Source organism: Mobula birostris, unplaced genomic scaffold, assembly GCF_030028105.1.
Source record: "Mobula birostris isolate sMobBir1 unplaced genomic scaffold, sMobBir1.hap1 scaffold_1677, whole genome shotgun sequence".
Classification (NCBI taxonomy): Eukaryota; Metazoa; Chordata; class Chondrichthyes; order Myliobatiformes; family Myliobatidae; genus Mobula; species Mobula birostris.
The window spans coordinates 63513-84761 of record NW_027274722.1 but is presented as its reverse complement, the minus strand read 5'-3'; the positions used below and the strand labels follow the sequence as shown (position 1 = coordinate 84761).

General features: G+C 55.3%; 1 protein-coding gene across 5 annotated transcripts in view; it reads right to left on the bottom strand.

The window, feature by feature from the left end:
• Positions 1–9575: 9575 nt before the first annotated feature.
• ikbkg (inhibitor of nuclear factor kappa B kinase regulatory subunit gamma) overlaps positions 9576–21249 on the bottom strand; it is a 29811-nt gene continuing 18137 nt past the window's right edge. For 4 of the 5 annotated variants that reach the window (XM_072250129.1, XM_072250131.1, XM_072250130.1 and 1 more), the window contains 8 exons: positions 15777–15909; positions 15404–15522; positions 14475–14627; positions 13758–13842; positions 13074–13214; positions 12427–12569; positions 11367–11431; positions 9576–11268 (listed from right to left, as the gene is read on the bottom strand). In XM_072250129.1, the coding sequence (XP_072106230.1) occupies positions 11087–11268; positions 11367–11431; positions 12427–12569; positions 13074–13214; positions 13758–13842; positions 14475–14627; positions 15404–15522; positions 15777–15909 (1021 nt within the window). In that variant the 3' untranslated portion in view covers positions 9576–11086. The remainder of the gene's footprint in view (positions 11269–11366; positions 11432–12426; positions 12570–13073; positions 13215–13757; positions 13843–14474; positions 14628–15403; positions 15523–15776; positions 15910–21249) is intronic. The other variant, XM_072250132.1, reaches the window with a different exon arrangement.

Below are 21249 nucleotides of genomic sequence, written 5' to 3'. Positions count from 1 at the left end.
GGTCTGGGGAACAGAAGGATTTGAGTGCATGCAAAGTCCAGGGGTCGCACCAAGCATTGTTGACCCCTCCTCCTTTACTCTTCCCAGTGAAGTTTTTCAACCTGTCTGACCAGAACAGGGAGAACCCAGGGGGCTTGATGGCACGTGCCGGTATCTCTTCCGTCAGCCAGGTCTCCATGAAGCACAAAAGTCTATGGGGGTGGGGCGGGGGAATAAGCTGACACGGACTTTGTGAACGAGTTGTGGAGGAGGGTCGTGGGGCAGATGCTGGGGTCCTTGAGCGTCGCCACATTCTAATGGCTCCATCTTTCTCTCCTCTCCCCTCCGGGAGCGCAGGCGGCCTGCTGATCTGCCTGCCCCGGGAGCAGGCGGCTCGCTTCTGCGCCGAGATCAAGTCGCCCAAGTACGGCGAGGGCCACCAGGCCTGGATCATCGGCATCGTGGAGAAGGGCAACCGGGCAGCGCGCATCATCGACAAGCCCAGGATCATCGAAGTGGCACCCCGTGGCGCTGCCTCGCCCCAGGACAACAATGCCAGCGCCAGCCCTGAGACCCCCTCGTAAGGGGGGGCGGCGGGAGGGAGTGGGCGGTGACCTGCAGGGTGAGTCCCTGTCCCTCGTGGTTGCACCTCCCTCTGCCCTTCCCTTTGACACTCAGATCCCTCCTACTGCCTGAAATTTTTATTTTAAAACCATTGGCCTTCCCTCCTCAAAGCGACTGAATGCCAGAGCAAGGGTTTCCCCTTTGTGAGCCTTCCTTTTACCCTGTTGTTTCTATTTCCCTCTGTTTTCTGTATTGTAAGACCCCACACACATCCCCCTCCCCCAGGGGCTCAAAGGGGGGGCCAGCCAGCTGAGAGAGAGGGGAGTGCAGCAGAGACCCACACAGCCGCCATAGCGTGCATCTTCTGTGTTCACAATTTCCCCCCGAGGATCTTCCTTCAGTTATGTGCGGAGAGGGCGTGTCGGGGACGGAGAGCCCAAATTACCTCAAGCCTCAGACTCGGCTCCTTCTCGCCGGGCCGTGAGGGAGTTTGGGGGACAGAGAGGGGTTGAATGTGTTTTCACGAGTGTGGGAAGCTGGGCTTTGTGTTCACTTAAAAGAGCAAGTCCCTCTGCAGCCCCTTCCTCCTGGGGTCTAGGTTTGGACATCGGGCTCCCCTCCTTCCTTGTGTTAGTAGTGTTGGGGATTATCTGAGCCCACCCCCTCCCTGTCCTTCAGACAGCCATACCTCTCTTCCCTGCCTCCTCCCGCAGACACCTGAGGTGACTCTCCAGCAAAGGGGGAGAAGTTGTCTCTCCCTCCCCACTACCCTCGGTATAACCGAGGACAGGGTCCAGCTCTGGGATCCTGGGTTTTAAAGCAAAAGAGACTGACGCCCTCTTTTTCTTTTCTCGGCCTCGTTTTCCCTGCACCCCACCCCACCCCGCCTTCCCCAAGCCGAGTAACTACACCGGTGATCCCCTTCAATAGGCTGACAGTGATTTAACCGTAGAGTGCAGAGTTAATTATGTGTAGGTGTGAATTTGAAATCAGGGTTTTCTGATAATTGTACAGGGTTCTGTTGTTCAAAAGAAAAATACCCCACCAATTAGTTTGCTGCAGTGTGCGTTTTCCCTTCCCTCTAAACCCCCCACATCGCCGCCCTCTGCAGCGTAGGCGCTCCCTGCTTCCTTTCCACCCCCCCCCCCCACACCCCACCCGCCACCCCTCGTTCCTTGCCCTTGATTGAGCAGCAGGGGCAGGGGGTGAGGGAAGGGCGGGAGGGGGATCGCCTGCGGGCGGCACAACCCGCCTGCCGTTGACCCGCAGACCCGTTGGACGCCAGCCAAGCCCCTCTGCGAATGAAGCCGACCCCCGCAAAGCCCGCCTGGCGACAGGGGGCTGGGAGGATGGCCGACACGGCGAGCCGAGAGGGCTGGGGTACGTCCAGGCCTGCGTATCAACAGCCATGGGTACTTGCCCTACTACTGTCAATCAAAGTAACGGACCAATAAATGAATTTTTTATATAATCTCCCGAGTTTGTGTTTCTTGCTGCTGAAATGTGTGGGTAGCCATGTAACTGGGGTGTTTTAAAATACATTTATTATCAAAATATGGATAAATTCTACAACCTTCAGATTCATCTCCTTGCAGGCAGCCACAAAACAAGAAACTTGAAAGAACCCAATTTAAAAAAAACATTTAAAGTCCAATGTGCAGAGACCGGGAAAGAGAAACAAATTGTGCAAACAGTAAAGCAAACAGCAGCATTCAGAACGAAAGTGAGTCTTTTGACACAAAGCCCAGAGCAGACCCACAGCCTCAGTTCATCACACAGCCGTGCATGTCATCGTGGACCTTGCAGACACAAAGCCTGGAGCAGGACATAGCTTCAGTTTCGGTTTCAGTGCTACGGAGAACGAGTGTACATCACAAAGCAGCAAGCAGAACCGGCCCAACCCTCGCATTGCCTTTTCAGATCTGGCCCGGCGTTTATATGGTCCAAACATCAGCTCAGACCCAGGCCATACCGCATCAATACACTTTGGGACTGGACCCTGCGGTCATGTTCTAGTCCATGCCCAACCTTCCCAAATCGTCCTGGCACTTAGATCGATCCAGTCTTGCTCCCGGTTTCAGTGCTGGGACTCTGGAGTTCCTCCACTCCAACTCTGTTGCGAATGTGCCTCGACCTTTCTTCGACTTACAATTGTACCAGCACGCCTTGGCTTTCAAGACCACGTCGCCTTTGGTGACCTCTTTATTGTTTGCGGTGATCGTTTACAACAATTTTCCACAGAAAAAGTGTCATTAGCAAAGTATTTAGTTGTGTTTCTTGCTTTATGAACCACCAGTAAGCTGACACCCATCTTCAGTAGTGCCACCTTAAACCAAAAGCCTCAACTGATTAAAGTCACTTATCTCTTCCAGTCAGTGAGAGAGAGAGAGAGAATGAGAAACATCAGTCAGTCACCGGCCAGTGTATAGATCTGCCCACTGCAAGAGAGGGACTGAGAGACACTGGTCAGTGTGTAGATCTCCCCCCTGAGAGACACCGGTCAGTGTCCAGATCTCCCTCTGAGGGAGAGGGACTGAGACACTCCAGTCAGTGTACAGATCTGCCCCCTCTGAGAGGGAAGGATTGAGAGACATCGGTCAGTGTACAGATCTCCCCTGAGAGAGAGGGACTGCGAGACACTGGTTTGTGTGTAGATTTCCCATCAGGAGAAAGGGACTGAGAGAGGCCGGTCAGGGTGCAGATCTCCCCCTGAGAGACACTGGTCTGTGTATAGATTTCCCATCAAGAGAGAGAGACAGGCAGCATCAGTGGACAGTGGAACTGTTTTTGGCTGATTGACCTTGACAGCACTGGGAATATTTATGAAACTCTGGCATGTTTTAACTTGGAGGGAAGTGGGAGTTCTCAAGAGCCTGGTTGATGTGCAATACATTGGAGAGTGATGGGAAATGGATGCCGCCTAGCGATACTGACAGGGTTGTGATGTCTTGTTTGAGGAAGTTTGTCTAGGGAACAAGAGTGGAGAGGGGAACTAAAAATAATGCTGGCATCTCGGTTGACATCATATTGAAATGTGCCAGGAGATGGGGGGGGTGGGGTGTGTATAGCTGGGGATGGCAAGATGGACAGAAACAATACATAGATACTGGAAGTTCTGGAAATGTCCAGCAGACCAGGTGGCAACCATGATTTCCTTTTTCTTCAAACCAATGACTGCCTCATTCCTCCCATTCCATTTTGTCTGGAAAGTAATTGAATTGCCAGCCCTTTGCCTAACATGCCACTTGGACACTTCCAACATTCCTGGCTTTCATGCCCAATAACAAACTGGATTGGCAGGTTACCTGAAGCTGGTGACTCCCTGAGGTTTGCCCTCTGCGTTGGAGATCCGCTACTTAAATTCATTTTAGGAATGTGACTTTAATTCTGATACTTTCTCCCCTCACACCTCCACACCCTGGTTCAACAGAACTTAATCCCAGAAGTGCAGCATCTACCCAGGTGCGGTTCACAACCCTCAGGGCATCGAGCAGGGTGCTGGCTGCTGAGTCTCAGACGTTTCAGATAACAAGCCAGTCCAGTTTTCCCAGCGCAGGAACAGCAACAAAACAGCCGAGGATCGTTTGGCGGGTCAGGCAGCATCTGCGGTGGAGGGGTCTGTGGAAGGGGGAGGGGCCGAATGGAAGCCCTTTCTTAACAGGCGGATGGGGTGCAGGCTATCAGCTGATTGCTTCTGAAATCCAGGAATCGGAAACTTATTTTCTAATCATTCTGATCTGCCTCCATTTCACATCTTGTTTACAAGTGCTGCTGACATGCTTTGCATTCCAGTTCCTAGTTGAGATATCCAGCACCGCCTCCTTCTGCGAGATCAGAGAATGCTGAAAACACTCGGCAGGTCAGGCAGCGTCTCTGGAGGGAAGGGGAACTGTGTCAGCCTTTGGGCTGAGGACTCCTTTCCGGCATGGAAGTGAACGCTTCGGCCTATCTGTACACTGGCCAAGATTCCCATCCACACTCGTGTCACTTGGACCATATCACCCTAAAGCAGAGTTCCTCTGTGAGAGATCATGATAAAAAAAGTGTTATTTGATCTAAGCACAATGTGCTCGCAGTGGTGGGGAGTGACAGAGCAGCCCCATTAGCAATCTGTTAGCGGTCTCTCAGCCCAGGTTGGCAGTGCACAGTAGGACTGTGTTTGCTTGAGTCCGCTGTCAGTTTTGGACAGGAGATAGGGGAGGCAGTTGATGATTGGTGAGCGTTGTACTGCATGGAGGGGAGGATGGCAGGCTGATAATTGGTGGGTGCTGTATTGCATGGAGGGGCTGATGAGCTGAAGGTTGTTTCCGAGCATTGAATGGACTGGCCCTATTTGGGCTGTGACATCAGCCTCTGCTTACTGAATTACCTCCCCCAACTTCCTCTTGTGCGCCACCGACTTACTAATGCGAGTGAACAAACTTCCAGTGTAGTAATATATTGGAGGGAAATTTTCATTCTAAAGATGGTCCAGTGTGGCAATTTTTGAAGAGGTGGTGTGAGATGGAAGAGGATGATTCTAGGCCCAGGCCTACAGACAATTCTGGTAAGGTTAATGGTAACCTCTCGTCATCTTATACACTTCTCATCCTCCGTCACTCCAAGGAGAAAAGGCCAAGTTCACACAACCCATTCTCATAAGGCATGCTCCCCAATCCAGGCAACATCCTTGTAAATCTCCTCTGCACTCTCTGTAGCATCCGCATCCTTCCTGTAGTGAGGTGACCAAAGGTCTTATAATAGCTGTAATATTACCTCACAGTTCAAAGTAAAAATGATCAGAGTACATACACGTCACCACAAACAACCTTGTGAGCAGCTTCCAGCTCCTCGGCATTAACATCTCAGAGGCCCTACCTTGAGTCCAATATGTTGATGCAATCACAAAGAAGGCATGTTTCTGGCTCAGTTCATTATGAGTTTGAAGAGATTCATTATGTTGCCAAAAACCCTTGTGAATTTGTACAGATGTACGATGGAGTGCGTTCTGACTGGTTTCATTACTATCTGCTATTCAGACCAAACATCAGAAGGGGGAAGAAATGTGATTTAAGTGACTCTGGCAGTGGAATTTACTGACCTCCTGGGGTTTTCACGTCCAACAGGCTCTGGAGTTTACAGAGAGTGGTGCAAAAACACACACAAAAAAAATCCAGTGTGGGTGAAAAATGCCTTGTTAATGAGAGAGGTCAGAGGAGAATGGCCAGACTGGTTCAAGCTGACAGGAAGGTGACAGCAACTCAAATAACCACGCGTTACAACAGTGGTGTGCAGAAGAGCATCTCTGAACACACAGTGCGTCAAGCCTTGAAGAGATTGGGCCACAGCCCCAAAAAAACTCACTGGGTTCCTCTCCTGTACCTAATAAAGTAGCCACTGAGTGTATACGTACGTCAGTCACAATAAACCTGATTCTTGCTTGAACACCAATCCCGCTGGATTACTAAATCACCGGATAGGGGAATCCCTGAGAATTCCATTAAAAGCATTCCAAAAAAAAAGCCACACAACTTCCTGTTAAGTTACTTGGCCACGAAACTGCTCTGTTTCCTGATTGAGTTCTTTGAGCGAATGGCACAATTTCCTCCTCCCCAAACACATGCTGACTTTGAGCAATCATTTCCAACGTCGATAATATTTATTTTATTTCGAGATACAGCACGGTAACAGGCTGTTCTGGCCCTTGAGTCCACACCGCGCTAGTACACCCGTGTGAGCAAATAACCTATGAACTGATGCGTCTTTGGAATGTGCAAGGAAACCCACGCTGCCACGGGCAGAACGTGCCCAACAGCGGAGGAACTGAACGCGGGTTACTGGCACTGTTATGGCGCAATGCAAACTGCAAAATGCCTTTAAAACAAGGCGGGAAAGTGGGGTTGAGGGGGGTGATAAATCAGCCATGACGGAATGATGGAGTAGACTCGATGGGCTGAATGGCCTAATTCTGCTCCCATGTCTAATGGTCTAACATAGAGGAGTACAGCACAATGTTGTACACTGCAGCCCACGTCGTCGTGCTGACCCTTTAACCTACTCGAAAATTAATCTAACCCAGTGGTTCCCAAACAGGAATTCTGCAGATGCTGGAAATTCAAGCAACACACATAAAAGTTGCTGGTGAACGCAGCAGGCCAGGCAGCATCTCTAGGAAGAGGTGCAGTCAACGTTTCAGGCCGAGACCCTTCGTCAGTGGTTCCCAACCTTTTTTATGTCATGGGCCAATACCATTGATCAGGGAGTCTGTAGCCCCTAGGTTGGGAACCTCTGATCTAACCCTTGCTTCCTACATCAGTGGTGCGGAAGTGGAACAGGTCAAAAGCTTTAAGTTCCTTGGGGTCAATATCACAAATGACCTGACTTGGTCCAACCAAGCAGAATTCACTGCCAAGAAAGGCCACCAGCGCCTTTACTTCCTGAGAAAACTAAAGAAATTTAGCCTGTCCCCTAAAACCCTCACTAATTTTTATAGATGCACCATAGAAAGCATTCTTCTAGCAAGCATCACAACCTGGTATGGAAGTTGTCCTGTCCAAGACCGAAAGAAGCTGCAGAAGATCGTGAACATGGCACAGCACATCACACAAACCAATCTTCCGTCCGTGGACTCACTTTACACCACATGCTGTCAGAGCAGTGCTGCCAGGATAATCAAGGACACGACCCACCCAGCCAACACACTTTTCGTCCCTCTTCCCTCCGGGAGAAGGTTCAGGAGCTTGAAGACTTGTACAGCCAGATTTGGGAACAGCTTCTTTCCAACTGTGATAAGACTGCTGAACGGATCCTGACCCGGATCTGGGCCGTACCCTCCAAATATCCGGACCTGCCTCTTGGTTTTTTTTGTACTACCTTACTTTCCCTTTTCTATTTTCTATTTATGATTTATAATTTAAAATTTTAATATTTACTAATTTTTAACTATTTTTAATATTTATAATATTTAATATTTGTAATCCAGAGAGTGTGAAGTGCAGAATCAAATATCGCTGTGATGATTGTACGTTCAGGTACAAATTGTTTGGCGACAATAAAGTACAAAGTACATAGCTCTCCATTTCCCTCCCGTCCATGAGCCTTACCTAAGAGTCTCTTAAATGTTCTGAATGTTTCTGTTTCTATACACCCACCACTATCTGTGTGAAAAAAAACCTCTGACATCCCCCTATACTTCCCTCCAATCACCTTAACGTTACGTCCCCTTGTATTAGCCATTTCTGCCTTGGGAAAATGTCTCTGTCATCTTGTATTTATATCTCTATCAAGTCGCTTCTCATCCCAAGAGAAAAGCCCTAGCTCGCTCAGCCTCTCCTCATTAATTAACTAGATTTGTTTAGTTATCGAGATACAGCATGGAATTGGCCCTTTCGGCTGTTCGAGCCACACTGCCCAGCAATCCCCTGACTTTATCCTAGCCTAATCGCGAGACAATTTGCAACCTACCAACCTGCACGTCTTTGGACTGTAAACGTGGTCACAGGGAGAACGTAGAAACTGATTACAGGTGGCGGCAGGAATTGGACCCAGGTTGCTGACACTGTGAAGTGTTGTGTTAACCACTACATGACCATGCTGCCCCCAAGACATAATCCCCAATCCTGTCAGCATCAGATAATCTTCTTTGCACCCTCTCTAAAGCTTCAGAAGGATAATGAGGCTACCAGAACTGAAAACAGTATTCCAAGGGTTTTATAGAGCTTCAACATTACTTTGTGGCTCTTGAACTCCAACCCCTGACTAATGGTCAAGCAACCCAACACCTTAACCACCCTATCGACTTGCGGACGTGGACCCCAAGATCCATCTGTTCCTCCACACTGTCCCAAATCCTACCAATAAGAACATAAGACAAAGGAGCAGAAGTCGGCCATTCGGCCCATCGTCTGCTCCGCCATTTTTATCATGAGTTGATCCATTCTCTCATTTAGTCCCACTCCCTCGCCTTCTCACCATAACCTTTGATGCCCTGGCTACTCAGATACCTATCAATCTCTGATGTAAATACACCCAATGACTTGGCCTCCACTGCTGCCCGTGGCAACAAATTCCATAGATTCACCACCCTCTGACTAAAAAAATTCATTTGCATTTCTGTTCTGAATGGGCGCCCTTCAATCCTTAAGCCATGCCCTCTCGTACCAGACTCCCCCATCATGGGAAACAACTTTGCCACATCCACTCTGTCCATGCCTTTCAACATTCGAAATGTTTCTATGAGGTCTCCCCTCATTCTTCTAAACTCCAAGGAATACAGTCCAAGAGCAGACAAATGTTCCTCATATGTTAACCCTTTCATTCCTGGAATCATTCTAGTGAATCTTCTGTATTCTGTATTCAGAATACCCTGTATTCTGCCCTCAATCTCAATCTTCAAAAAGGAATCCCGGTCAGATTGAACTCCATCTGCACTCTTACTGAAGTTAAACCAAGGCAGGACTTGCACAGTAAATGGCTGGGCCCTGGAGAGTCTTGTAGAAAAGGGATACTGAAGGGGTGCAGGTACGTGGTTCCCTGAACATGAAGGGTACACAGAAAGGTGCAGAAGGAAATCGGGGTTCGGAGTTGGGAGATTATGTTGCAGTTGTACAAGATGTTGGTGAGACCACACTTGGGGTAATGTGTGCATTTCTGGTCAACCAGCCATAGGAGGGATGTTGTTAAGCTGGGAGAGATTCACTGGTTACTGGGACAGGAAGGATTGAATTACGAGGACTGGCTGGATCTGTTTTCCCTGGAGTGGAGGCTGAGAGGTCACAAAGGTCAGCGAGATACCGGTCAGTGTACAGATCTCCCCCCCTAAGAGAGGGGGACTGAGAGACACCGGTCAGTGTACAGATCTCCCCCCTAAGAGACACCAGTCAGTGTACAAATCTCCCCCCTGAGAGAGCGGGACTAAGAGACACCGGTCAGTGTACAAATCTCCCCCCTGAGAGAGGGGGACTGAGAGACACCAGTCAGTATAGAGATCTCCCTCTGAGAAAGAGGGACAGAGAGACACTGGTCAGTGTACAGATCTCCCCCTGAGCCATTGCAAACATCACCAGGGACACTTTTATTTTATTAAAATAATACATAGATTTATTAACACATGGAGAAAAATTAATTAATTAGGTTGATTAATTAACTAGGCAGACAGCAAAGGCTGTCTGTTATTGTGGAGTAGCTCACAGAGTAGAAGTAGTTGTAGGTGGGGCGGGGAAAGATCCAGGGAATTACCAAAAGTCGTTTAAGACTGTTTTTTGAAGTCATTCCACCCGCCCCACTTCCCTGTCACATTAGGATCCCAATCAGCCCTCCCTGCTCCTCCCTTCCCTATGCGGAGGCAACGATCCAAAGCCTTCGATCTCTGCCGCTGCCCTTCGCTCAGAGTTCGAGGAGTGGAGGCATTGCGGTAGGGTTATCACTGGCTTAACCTTGGTGACAATGAGTTCAGCCCCCTCCCCTCCCCTCCCATTGGAGACCCGCGAATAAATGCACCTTGGTGTGAATGCATATATATTTACCAGCTTGCCTTTGAAAGTAGTGGTATATTGAGCAACACAGTCTCCTCAGCTGAACATGGCAGCCATTTGGCCCATCTTATCTAGGCAAACCACCTGCTAATCTTCCTTCCCTCTTCTCTCTCTGCCCCTGTCCCCCCCTCACGGTCTCCCTGTTTCTCTCTGTCTGTCTGGGTGTCCCTCTTGCGCTCTGTCCCTCTCATGCACGCACACTTAACCAGTTGCCAAAGGGGGATGGGGGCAAATTCTCACACACACACACACACCGGCCCACTTACCCAGTCGCTGGGGGTGGGGTGGAACTTGCAGCACGACTCTTTGGAAGGCGCGGGGCTCAATCTCACAAACCCAGTGCACCTCCCCTCAGAGATCCACCAGCTGCAAGGGTTCGGCGGGGAGAAATCCGGAGATGGCCCGGTGGAGGTCTTCAGACCTGTGGGTTCAGGGCTCAAATGGCGGAAGAGGGAAAGAATGTTCCTCGCCCTCCAAGCGGAATGGAGTGAAGAATATTAAACAACTATTGTTTTGGGTGTAATCTACCCCCTCGGTATAGGGTGAGTGGGAACGGTCAGGTTGGTCTACAGACACACACACACACACACGGTCCACTATGCTGTTATGGAGCGGTCCTTGTGACAGGAGGAGGTCTGTGTCTGTGAGTCCTGCACCCCAATGACCCTGACTGATTAAATCAGGGATCACGGGATCGCTCTCCAGTACTCTTGACAGACGAGGATACACACACACACAAAAAAAAGTGATGCATAGAGGTTGGTCCTATCCCCTTCCCCCTGAATGGGATACTGGCACAGACGTTAGGATCTGGGACTTCAGGGGTGAGCGGCAAGGGGAGGGGACGGGGGGGTCCCAAACCCTCGGGGGCACCCCTCCCCTCCCCATTCCTCTAACAGCCCATCCAGGAAATGATTTCTTGCACCTTGGCCACAGAGCCCATGAAGTGGGACACATCTCTCTCAGGGTCCCCACCCGTATGAGAGAGAGAGCGAGCGAGCTGGGGTGGTGGGGGTGGGGGGGGGAACGTTTCATTGAATGCAGTCCATGACGTGTATCTGCAGGGTGTCCATGTCCGGAGCCTGGTACTGACACTTGGGGCATCGGAAATCCGGCTGCTCGTCCGGGAACATGTGCCGCAGGCCCGGCTCCGAGGGCACATTGAATGGGATGGTGCTGCCGTTCGGGTAGAAGTTACCTGGATGCGACGGGCCTGCGAGGGGAGAGAACGAGACCACTTCCGTCATTTACTCAGTAGACGCCATCTACCTCGCACCCCACCCGAGATGCCGTCCCTCCTGCCACACTCACCTTGGCCGCCGATGGGCGTGCGCAGGCTGTCGCTGTGTCGCCGCTGCAGTTCCTCGATATGAGCCCTGGTCGGGGGAGGGGGAGGGATGGCATGTTAGTTTGTCCCATCAGAGGGGGGGGGGGGGTCTGTTTCATTCTGCCTAACCCCTCCAGACCCCTTTCCACCTCCGCACAGTGAGACCTGAAAACTCATCACACACCATACCCTCTGAATAAAATAAGAGCTTTGAGTGGGTCGCTAGGAAGCCCAAAGGTGAGACTGGCTCTGACTGTATGTCTGTGTGTCAGATTGTCCGCCTGTCTCTTTCTCTGTGTCCCTTGTGTGTGTCTCTCTCTCTCTATATGAGCAAGGCACTTAACCACACACTGCTCCAGTCCACCCAGCTGAAAATGGGTACCGGTAAATGCTGAGGGTTCACCTCGTGATAGACTGGCGTCCTATCCGGGGGGGAGTCTCGGACTCTCAGTGGCTTCACGCCACGGAAACTGGCATAAACGCCGGCCTGATGGGCCGCAAGGCTCGTGACAGACTTCAACTCGAATGTGCGTATCTGTCTGTCTCTATCTGTGTGCAAGGCTTTCTCTCTTTGTGTGTGTTCTGGTATCTTTCTGTGCTTGTATGCGACTATGAGACTCTCTTTCAGTCGGTCTCTCTCTCACTCTCTGGTGGAATCACACATCGAACACAGAATCAGGCTCGTCACTCCGAGTCCTTACCATCCTATCCTGTCTCATTTGATGGCATTTTTGCATGAGTGCCACAGCGAGGGTGCACACATTTCTGCAAGTGTGAGTGAGTGCAACCTCTTCCCTGCTTCTCCCCCTCCCTCCGCCATCCCTCATCCTCACCTCGCCTCTCCCTCCCCGCTTGGCCTTCCTCCTGAGTCTCTTCACTCCGCCACCCCTCACTCTCACCTCCCCTCTCCCTCCCCGCTTGGCCTCCCTCCTGAGTCTCTTCACTCCGCCACCCCTCGCCTTGCCTCTCCCTCCTGGACCCCTCTCCTCGCTCTCATCTTGGCCCTCCCTCCTCCTCTCCCCTCCCCCCCGTCCCCGTCCCCACCTGGTGGCCATGTCGTGCTCTGCCCGCAGCTTATCGAACTCGGCCTGCAGTGCCTTCATCCTCTCCTGCTGCAGCTCCTTCTGCTCGTGCAGTTTCTCGCGGGCCGCCCGCTCCGCCAGAAAATCTGCCTTGAAAACCTCGGCCTGGGGGGGGGAGCGGGTAGGGGAGAGCCGGTCAGGATGGCAGGCGTGCCCCCACTCACCCCCCCAGCACGGGGCCTGCTCACCTGAATCTCAACCGAAGAATTCCCTGCGACACCCCCCCACCACCAGCCTCCGGACTCCCGTCCACCCTTCCCGCAAATTCTGCCCCTCACCCACACCCTGATTTACTGTGGCCAGTTGGTGGGTTCAGGATTGAACCTGGATCTCCAGGGTAGTGAGACAGCAGCTCTCTCCGTTACGTCACTGTGACTCCGCCAATCCCCCTGCTAACTTGCTCCACAAAATCCTTCCCGCCGACAGAGCAGCACCAGCCTGACTGCTAGCTAGCGGGGAGAGGTACTGTGACTCGCTCCACCAGGCAACCGGGGAGCGTTCGAGGCAGACACGGGGATCTGGAGGGGCTGATATGACAGACGCTGGGATCTGCAGGCACAGACTGGAGGAAACGGGGAGGGGCTTCAGGCAACGTTCGCGGCTCCGTACCTGGGCTTTCAGGACAGGAACCGTCTCCAGTTCCGCCTTCATGGTCTCGGCCTCCTCCTTCAGCTTGTCGATCAGGTCCTGCTTAATGGCCAGGGCCGCCTCGGCCTCCTTCAGCTGATCAGCAATGTCCTCTGCTTGGCCCTGAGGGGGAGGAAACACCAGGCACGGTCAGGGGAGTGGGCTGGCGGGGGAGGAGGAGGGGGGGGACTGCTGGGGGGGGGGGGTTGTTGTGTGAGATGGGGCAAGGGGTGTGAGAAGGGGTGAGGGGGTAGGGGGAGAGAGGGGGAGAGCACGAGGGGGGCGGGAGGGGGAGTTGTGTGAGATGGGGCAAGGGGCGTGAGAAGGGGTGAGGAGGTAGGAGAGAGGGGTACGAGGAGGTGGGATGCGCGGGGGTGCAGGGGGGGTTGTGTGAGATGGGGCGAGAGGGTAAGGGAGAGAGCGAGAGGGAAAGGGGGATGGAGGTTGAGAGGGTCGCGAGGGAGGTGGGAGGGGGTTGTTGTGCATTATGGGGTGAGGGGTGTGAGATAGGGGAGAGGGGGAGAGAGGGAGGGAGAGGGGATGGAGGGGGAGATGGGCACGAGGGGGGGTTGTTGTGTGAGATGGGGCGAGAGGGAGAAGGGGGACACATATGTAGTTATCAATGTCTTGCAGAGAGGACAGAACCCGCCCCCCCCCGCTCTTTACCTTGTTCCTCTTGCCGTCCCTGACTGTGTGGTCATATTCGGCAAACAGCTGATGGTAGGCAGCCTGTAACTGGGCCAGTTTCCGCCTGTCGAGAAGGGAAGGAGAGAAAGCAATCGACATTCGAGATTGGATTCATTTCTGCAGCATAATGTGCACTGTGTTACAGTCAGGATTTCCACATGGAATTACGGTGGGTTACCGGCTGGGATCTAATCCAAGAGTTTGGAGGTTTATATATAGAATAACAGATCTTCGGGAGTGGGTTACAGGCTGGGATCTAATCCGGGGGTTCAGGGTGCTTATATATGGAATATCAGATCCCCGGGAGTGGGTTACAGGCTGGGATCTAATCCAGGGGTTTGGGGGGTTTATATATAGAATAACAGATCCCCAGGAGTGGGTTACAGGCTGGGATCTAATCCAGGGGTTCAGGGTGTTTATATATAGAATAACAGATCTTTGGGAGTGGGTTACAGGCTGGGATCTAATCCAGGTATCAGGGGTTATATATAGAATGTCAGATCCCCAGGAGTGGGTTACAGGCTGAGATCTAATCCAGGGGTTTGGATGGTTTAAATATAGAATACTAGATCTCTGGGAGTGCGTTACAGGCTGGGATCTGATCCAGGGGTTCGGGGGTTTATATATAGAATACCAGATCTCTGGGAGTGGGTTACAGGCCAGGCTTTAATGCAGGGGTTCAGGTTCCAAACTGACTTGTCCTCCGATGCATTCTGTCTCTCCGTCTTCAGGGCAGACTCCGAGTTGTGGACTGCGATCCGGAGCTGGTCGATGGTGACACTTGACTGTTTCTTCTGGGCCTCTGCATCTTTCTCCTGCACCCTCAGCCTCTCCTCCAACGCCTGGCACCTGTGGGTGGCAAGGTGGGAGAGAATGTCCACAACTGCTCTTACCCCACCCTCCCTCCCCGTCTCTGTGACACCCTCCCTACATATACCCCTCTCCAATTCTGAGACCCTCCTCCCTCCCCTACACACCTCCCTGTCTCCAAGACCCCTACCCTCCCCTACACCCCTCCCCATCTCTGTGAATCTGACCCTCCGTCTCAGTGAAACCCCTCCCTCCCCTACACACCTCCCTGTCTCAGTGAAACCCCTCCCACCCCTATGCCCCTCCCTGTCTCCATGACTCCCTCCCTCCCCTACACCCCTCCCCATCTCTGTGACTCTGACCCTCCGTCTCAGGGAAACCCCTCCCTCCCCTACACACGTCCCCGTCTCCAAGACCCCTACCCTCCACTACGTGTCTCCATGACCCCTTCCCTCCCCTACACCCTTCCTCCATACATCCCTCCATGCTTCTGTGACCCCCCTCCCTCCCCTACACCCTGCCCATCTCCAAGACCCCTTCCCTCCACCTCAGCCCTCCTTGTCTCCATTGTCCCCTCCCTCCCCTACACCCCTCCCCATCTCTCAGACCCCCTCCCTCCTAAAATCCTCTCCCCCGTCTCTGAGACCCCCGTCTCCCCTACACCCCTCCCCACTTCTGTGACCCTCTCCCTCCCCTACACACCTGTCTCCGTGACCCCCTCCCTGCTCATCTCCGCGACCTCTGCTCCCTCCCCTTCTCCCTGACTGCCCCTATCGAGGATCCCAGCACTCTCCCACCGCCAGCAGGGCACCCACTTGTCCTCCAGGCCGACGCTCCGTGTCCTCAGGGCTTCCACTGTTCTCTGGCTGTCCATCAGCTCGGCCAGCAGCGAGGTGACCTGAGCTTTCAGCGAAGTTCGGTCGTCGGACAGTTGCTGTAAGACACACACACTCTCTGTCAACACAGTCCGATCCGTCCTAAACACAAACACACACACACACACACACACACACACACTCTCACACACACACACACACACACACACACTCTCACACACACACACACACACACACACTCTCACACACACACTCTCACACACACACACACACACACACACTCTCACACACACACACACACACACACACACACACACACACAGAGACAGAACACTCAGGCACGGCCCCTCACCTCGACCTGGCGGCTCAGGCCCTGCACCCTGGCCTCGAACTCTGCCTCCTGCTTCTTCAGCCGCTGCTCCAGCTGTTCCAGCTGTGCCGGGGGTCTCTCCGGCCCGGGGGGCCCCTCCTGTGACTCTGGCCTCCTGCAGGGGGTGGTACCCACCCTGTGAGAGCTGCCCGCACGCTGAGTGGGTGGTGAGGGCTCACCGACCCCTGGGGATCGTACTGGTGGCGTCACAGAGATGGGGGAGGGTCGGAGTCACAGACGGGGAGGGTCGGGGTCACAGACGGGGAGGGAAGGGCATAGGGTGAGGCGAAGACGCACAGAGACAGGAAAGGCAGTAGGAGTGGAAGGGGTCTGGGAGGCGGTGAGAGTTGTAGTGGAGGGAGGGGGCTATCGTGATAGGGAGGGGTTCACAGAGACAGCGAGGTTGTAGGGGAGGGTGGAGATCACGGAGTCAGGGAGGAGTGTAGGGGAGGGTGGAGATCACAGAGACAGGGAGGGGTGTAGGGGAGGGTGGAGATCACGGAGACGGAGGGGTGTAGGGGAGGGTGGAGATCACGGAGACAGGGAGGGGTGTAGGGGAGGGTGGAGATCACGGAGACAGGGAGGGGTGTAGGGGAGGGTGGAGATCACAGAGTCATGGAGGGGTGTAGGGGAGGGTGGAGGTCACGGAGACAGGGAGGGGTGTAGGGAGGGTGGAGATCACGGAGTCAGGGAGGGGTGTAGGGGAGGGTGGAGGTCACGGAGACAGGGAGGGGTGTACAGGAGGGTGGAGATCACGGAGTCAAGGAGGGGTGTAGGGGAGGGTGGAGATCACGGAGTCAAGGAGGGGTGTAGGGGAGGGTGGAGATCACGGAGACAGGGAGGGGTGTAGGGGAGGGTGGAGATCACAGAGTCATGGAGGGGTGTAGGGGAGGGTGGAGGTCACGGAGACAGGGAGGGGTGTAGGGAGGGTGGAGATCACGGAGTCAGGGAGGGGTGTAGGGGAGGGTGGAGGTCACGGAGACAGGGAGGGGTGTAGGGGAGGGTGGAGATCACGGAGACAGGGAGGGGTGTAGGGTAGGGTGGAGATCACGGAGACAGGGAGGGGTGTAGAGGAGTGTGGAGATCACGGAGACAGGGAGGGGTGTAGGGGAGGGTGGAGATCACGGAGACAGGGAGGTTGTAGGGGAGGGTGGAGATCACGGAGACGGAGGGGTGTAGGGGAGGGTGGAGATCACGGAGACAGGGGGGGGTGTAGGGGAGGGTGGAGATCACGGAGACAGGGAGGGGTGTAGGGGAGGGTGGAGATCACGGAGACAGGGAGGGGTGTAGGGGAGGGTGGAGATCACGGAGACAGGGAGGGGTGTAGGGGAGGGTGGAGATCACGGAGACAGGGGGGGTGTAGGGGAGGGTGGAGATCACGGAGACAGGGAGGGGTGTAGGGGAGGGTGGAGATCACGGAGACAGGGAGGTTGTAGGGGAGGGTGGAGATCACGGAGACAGGGAGGTTGTAGAGGAGTGTGGAGATCAGGGAGACAGGGAGGGGTGTAGGGGAGGGTGGAGATCACGGAGACAGGGAGGTTGTAGGGGAGGGTGGAGATCACGGAGACAGGGAGGGGTGTAGGGGAGGGTGGAGATCACGGAGACAGGGAGGGGTGTAGGGGAGGGTGGAGATCACGGAGACAGGGAGGGGTGTAGGGGAGGGTGGAGATCACGGAGACAGGGAGGGGTGTAGGGGAGGGTGGAGATCACGGAGTCATGGAGGGGTGTAGGGTAGGGTGGAGATCACGGAGACAGGGAGGGGTGTAGGGGAGGGTGGAGATCACGGAGACAGGGAGGGGTGTAGGGTAGGGTGGAGATCACGGAGACAGGGAGGAGTGTAGAGGAGTGTGGAGATCACGGAGACAGGGAGGGGTGTAGGGGAGGGTGGAGATCACGGAGACAGGGAGGTTGTAGGGGAGGGTGCAGATCACGGAGACAGGGAGGGGTGTAGGAGAGGGTGGAGATCACGGAGACAGGGAGGGGTGTAGGGGAGGGTGGAGATCACAGAGTCATGGAGGGGTGTAGGGGAGGGTGGAGGTCACGGAGACAGGGAGGGGTGTAGGGAGGGTGGAGATCACGGAGTCACGGAGGGGTGTAGGGGAGGGTGGAGGTCACGGAGACAGGGAGGGGTGTACAGGAGGGTGGAGATCACGGAGTCAAGGAGGGGTGTAGGGGAGGGTGGAGATCACGGAGTCAAGGAGGGGTGTAGGGGAGGGTGGAGATCACGGAGACAGGGAGGGGTGTAGGGGAGGGTGGAGATCACAGAGTCATGGAGGGGTGTAGGGGAGGGTGGAGGTCACGGAGACAGGGAGGGGTGTAGGGAGGGTGGAGATCACGGAGTCAGGGAGGGGTGTAGGGGAGGGTGGAGGTCACGGAGACAGGGAGGGGTGTAGGGGAGGGTGGAGATCACGGAGACAGGGAGGGGTGTAGGGGAGGGTGGAGATCACAGAGTCATGGAGGGGTGTAGGGGAGGGTGGAGGTCACGGAGACGGAGGGGTGTAGGGGAGGGTGGAGATCACGGAGACGGAGGGGTGTAGGGGAGGGTGGAGATCACGGAGACAGGGAGGGGTGTAGGGGAGGGTGGAGATCACGGAGACAGGGAGGGGTGTAGGGGAGGGTGGAGATCACAGAGTCATGGAGGGGTGTAGGGGAGGGTGGAGGTCACGGAGACAGGGAGGGGTGTAGGGAGGGTGGAGATCACGGAGTCAGGGAGGGGTGTAGGGGAGGGTGGAGGTCACGGAGACAGGGAGGGGTGTACAGGAGGGTGGAGATCACGGAGTCAAGGAGGGGTGTAGGGGAGGGTGGAGATCACGGAGTCATGGAGGGGTGTAGGGGAGGGTGGAGGTCACGGAGACAGGGAGGGGTGTAGGGAGGGTGGAGATCACGGAGTCAGGGAGGGGTGTAGGAGAGGGTGGAGGTCACGGAGACAGGGAGGGGTGTAGGGGAGGGTGGAGATCACGGAGACAGGGAGGGGTGTAGGGTAGGGTGGAGATCACGGAGACAGGGAGGGGTGTAGAGGAGTGTGGAGATCACGGAGACAGGGAGGGGTGTAGGGGAGGGTGGAGATCACGGAGACAGGGAGGTTGTAGGGGAGGGTGGAGATCATGGAGACGGAGGGGTGTAGGGGAGGGTGGAGATCACGGAGACAGGGGGGGGTGTAGGGGAGGGTGGAGATCACGGAGACAGGGAGGGGTGTAGGGGAGGGTGGAGATCACGGAGACAGGGAGGGGTGTAGGGGAGGGTGGAGATCACGGAGACAGGGAGGGGTGTAGGGGAGGGTGGAGATCACGGAGACAGGGGGGGGTGTAGGGGAGGGTGGAGATCACGGAGACAGGGAGGGGTGTAGGGGAGGGTGGAGATCACGGAGACAGGGAGGTTGTAGGGGAGGGTGGAGATCACGGAGACAGGGAGGTTGTAGAGGAGTGTGGAGATCAGGGAGACAGGGAGGGGTGTAGGGGAGGGTGGAGATCACGGAGACAGGGAGGTTGTAGGGGAGGGTGGAGATCACGGAGACAGGGAGGGGTGTAGGGGAGGGTGGAGATCACGGAGACAGGGAGGGGTGTAGGGGAGGGTGGAGATCACGGAGACAGGGAGGGGTGTAGGGGAGGGTGGAGATCACGGAGACAGGGAGGGGTGTAGGGGAGGGTGGAGATCACGGAGTCATGGAGGGGTGTAGGGTAGGGTGGAGATCACGGAGACAGGGAGGGGTGTAGGGGAGGGTGGAGATCACGGAGACAGGGAGGGGTGTAGGGTAGGGTGGAGATCACGGAGACAGGGAGGAGTGTAGAGGAGTGTGGAGATCACGGAGACAGGGAGGGGTGTAGGGGAGGGTGGAGATCACGGAGACAGGGAGGTTGTAGGGGAGGGTGGAGATCACGGAGACAGGGAGGGGTGTAGGAGAGGGTGGAGATCACGGAGACAGGGAGGGGTGTAGGGGAGGGTGGAGATCACAGAGTCATGGAGGGGTGTAGGGGAGGGTGGAGGTCACGGAGACAGGGAGGGGTGTAGGGAGGGTGGAGATCACGGAGTCAGGGAGGGGTGTAGGGGAGGGTGGAGGTCACGGAGACAGGGAGGGGTGTACAGGAGGGTGGAGATCACGGAGTCAAGGAGGGGTGTAGGGGAGGGTGGAGATCACGGAGTCAAGGAGGGGTGTAGGGGAGGGTGGAGATCACGGAGACAGGGAGGGGTGTAGGGGAGGGTGGAGATCACAGAGTCATGGAGGGGTGTAGGGGAGGGTGGAGGTCACGGAGACAGGGAGGGGTGTAGGGAGGGTGGAGATCACGGAGTCAGGGAGGGGTGTAGGGGAGGGTGGAGGTCACGGAGACAGGGAGGGGTGTAGGGGAGGGTGGAGATCACGGAGACAGGGAGGGGTGTAGGGTAGGGTGGAGATCACGGAGACAGGGAGGGGTGTAGAGGAGTGTGGAGATCACGGAGACAGGGAGGGGTGTAGGGGAGGGTGGAGATCACGGAGACAGGGAGGTTGTAGGGGAGGGTGGAGATCACGGAGACGGAGGGGTGTAGGGGAGGGTGGAGATCACGGAGACAGGGGGGGGTGTAGGGGAGGGTGGAGATCACGGAGACAGGGAGGGGTGTAGGGGAGGGTGGAGATCACGGAGACAGGGAGGGGTGTAGGGGAGGGTGGAGATCACGGAGACAGGGAGGGGTGTAGGGGAGGGTGGAGATCACGGAGACAGGGGGGGGTGTAGGGGAGGGTGGAGATCACGGAGACAGGGAGGGGTGTAGGGGAGGGTGGAGATCACGGAGACAGGGAGGGGTGTAGGGGAGGGTGGAGATCACGGAGACAGGGAGGGGTGCAGGGGAGGGTGGAGATCACGGATACAGGGAGGTTGTAGAGGAGTGTGGAGATCAGGGAGACAGGGAGGGGTGTAGGGGAGGGTGGAGATCACGGAGACAGGGAGGTTGTAGGGGAGGGTGGAGATCACGGAGACAGGGAGGTTGTAGAGGAGTGTGGAGATCAGGGAGACAGGGAGGGGTGTAGGGGAGGGTGGAGATCACGGAGACAGGGAGGTTGTAGGGGAGGGTGGAGATCACGGAGACAGGGAGGGGTGTTGGGGAGGGTGGAGATCACGGAGACAGGGAGGGGTGTAGGGGAGGGTGGAGATCACGGAGACAGGGAGGGGTGTAGGGGAGGGTGGAGATCACGGAGTCATGGAGGGGTGTAGGGTAGGGTGGAGATCACGGAGACAGGGAGGGGTGTAGGGGAGGGTGGAGATCACGGAGACAGGGAGGGGTGTAGGGTAGGGTGGAGATCACGGAGACAGGGAGGGGTGTAGAGGAGTGTGGAGATCACGGAGACAGGGAGGGGTGTAGGGGAGGGTGGAGATCACGGAGACAGGGAGGTTGTAGGGGAGGGTGGAGATCACGGAGACAGGGAGGGGTGTAGGGGAGGGTGGAGATCACGGAGACGGAGGTTGTAGGGGAGGGTGGAGATCAC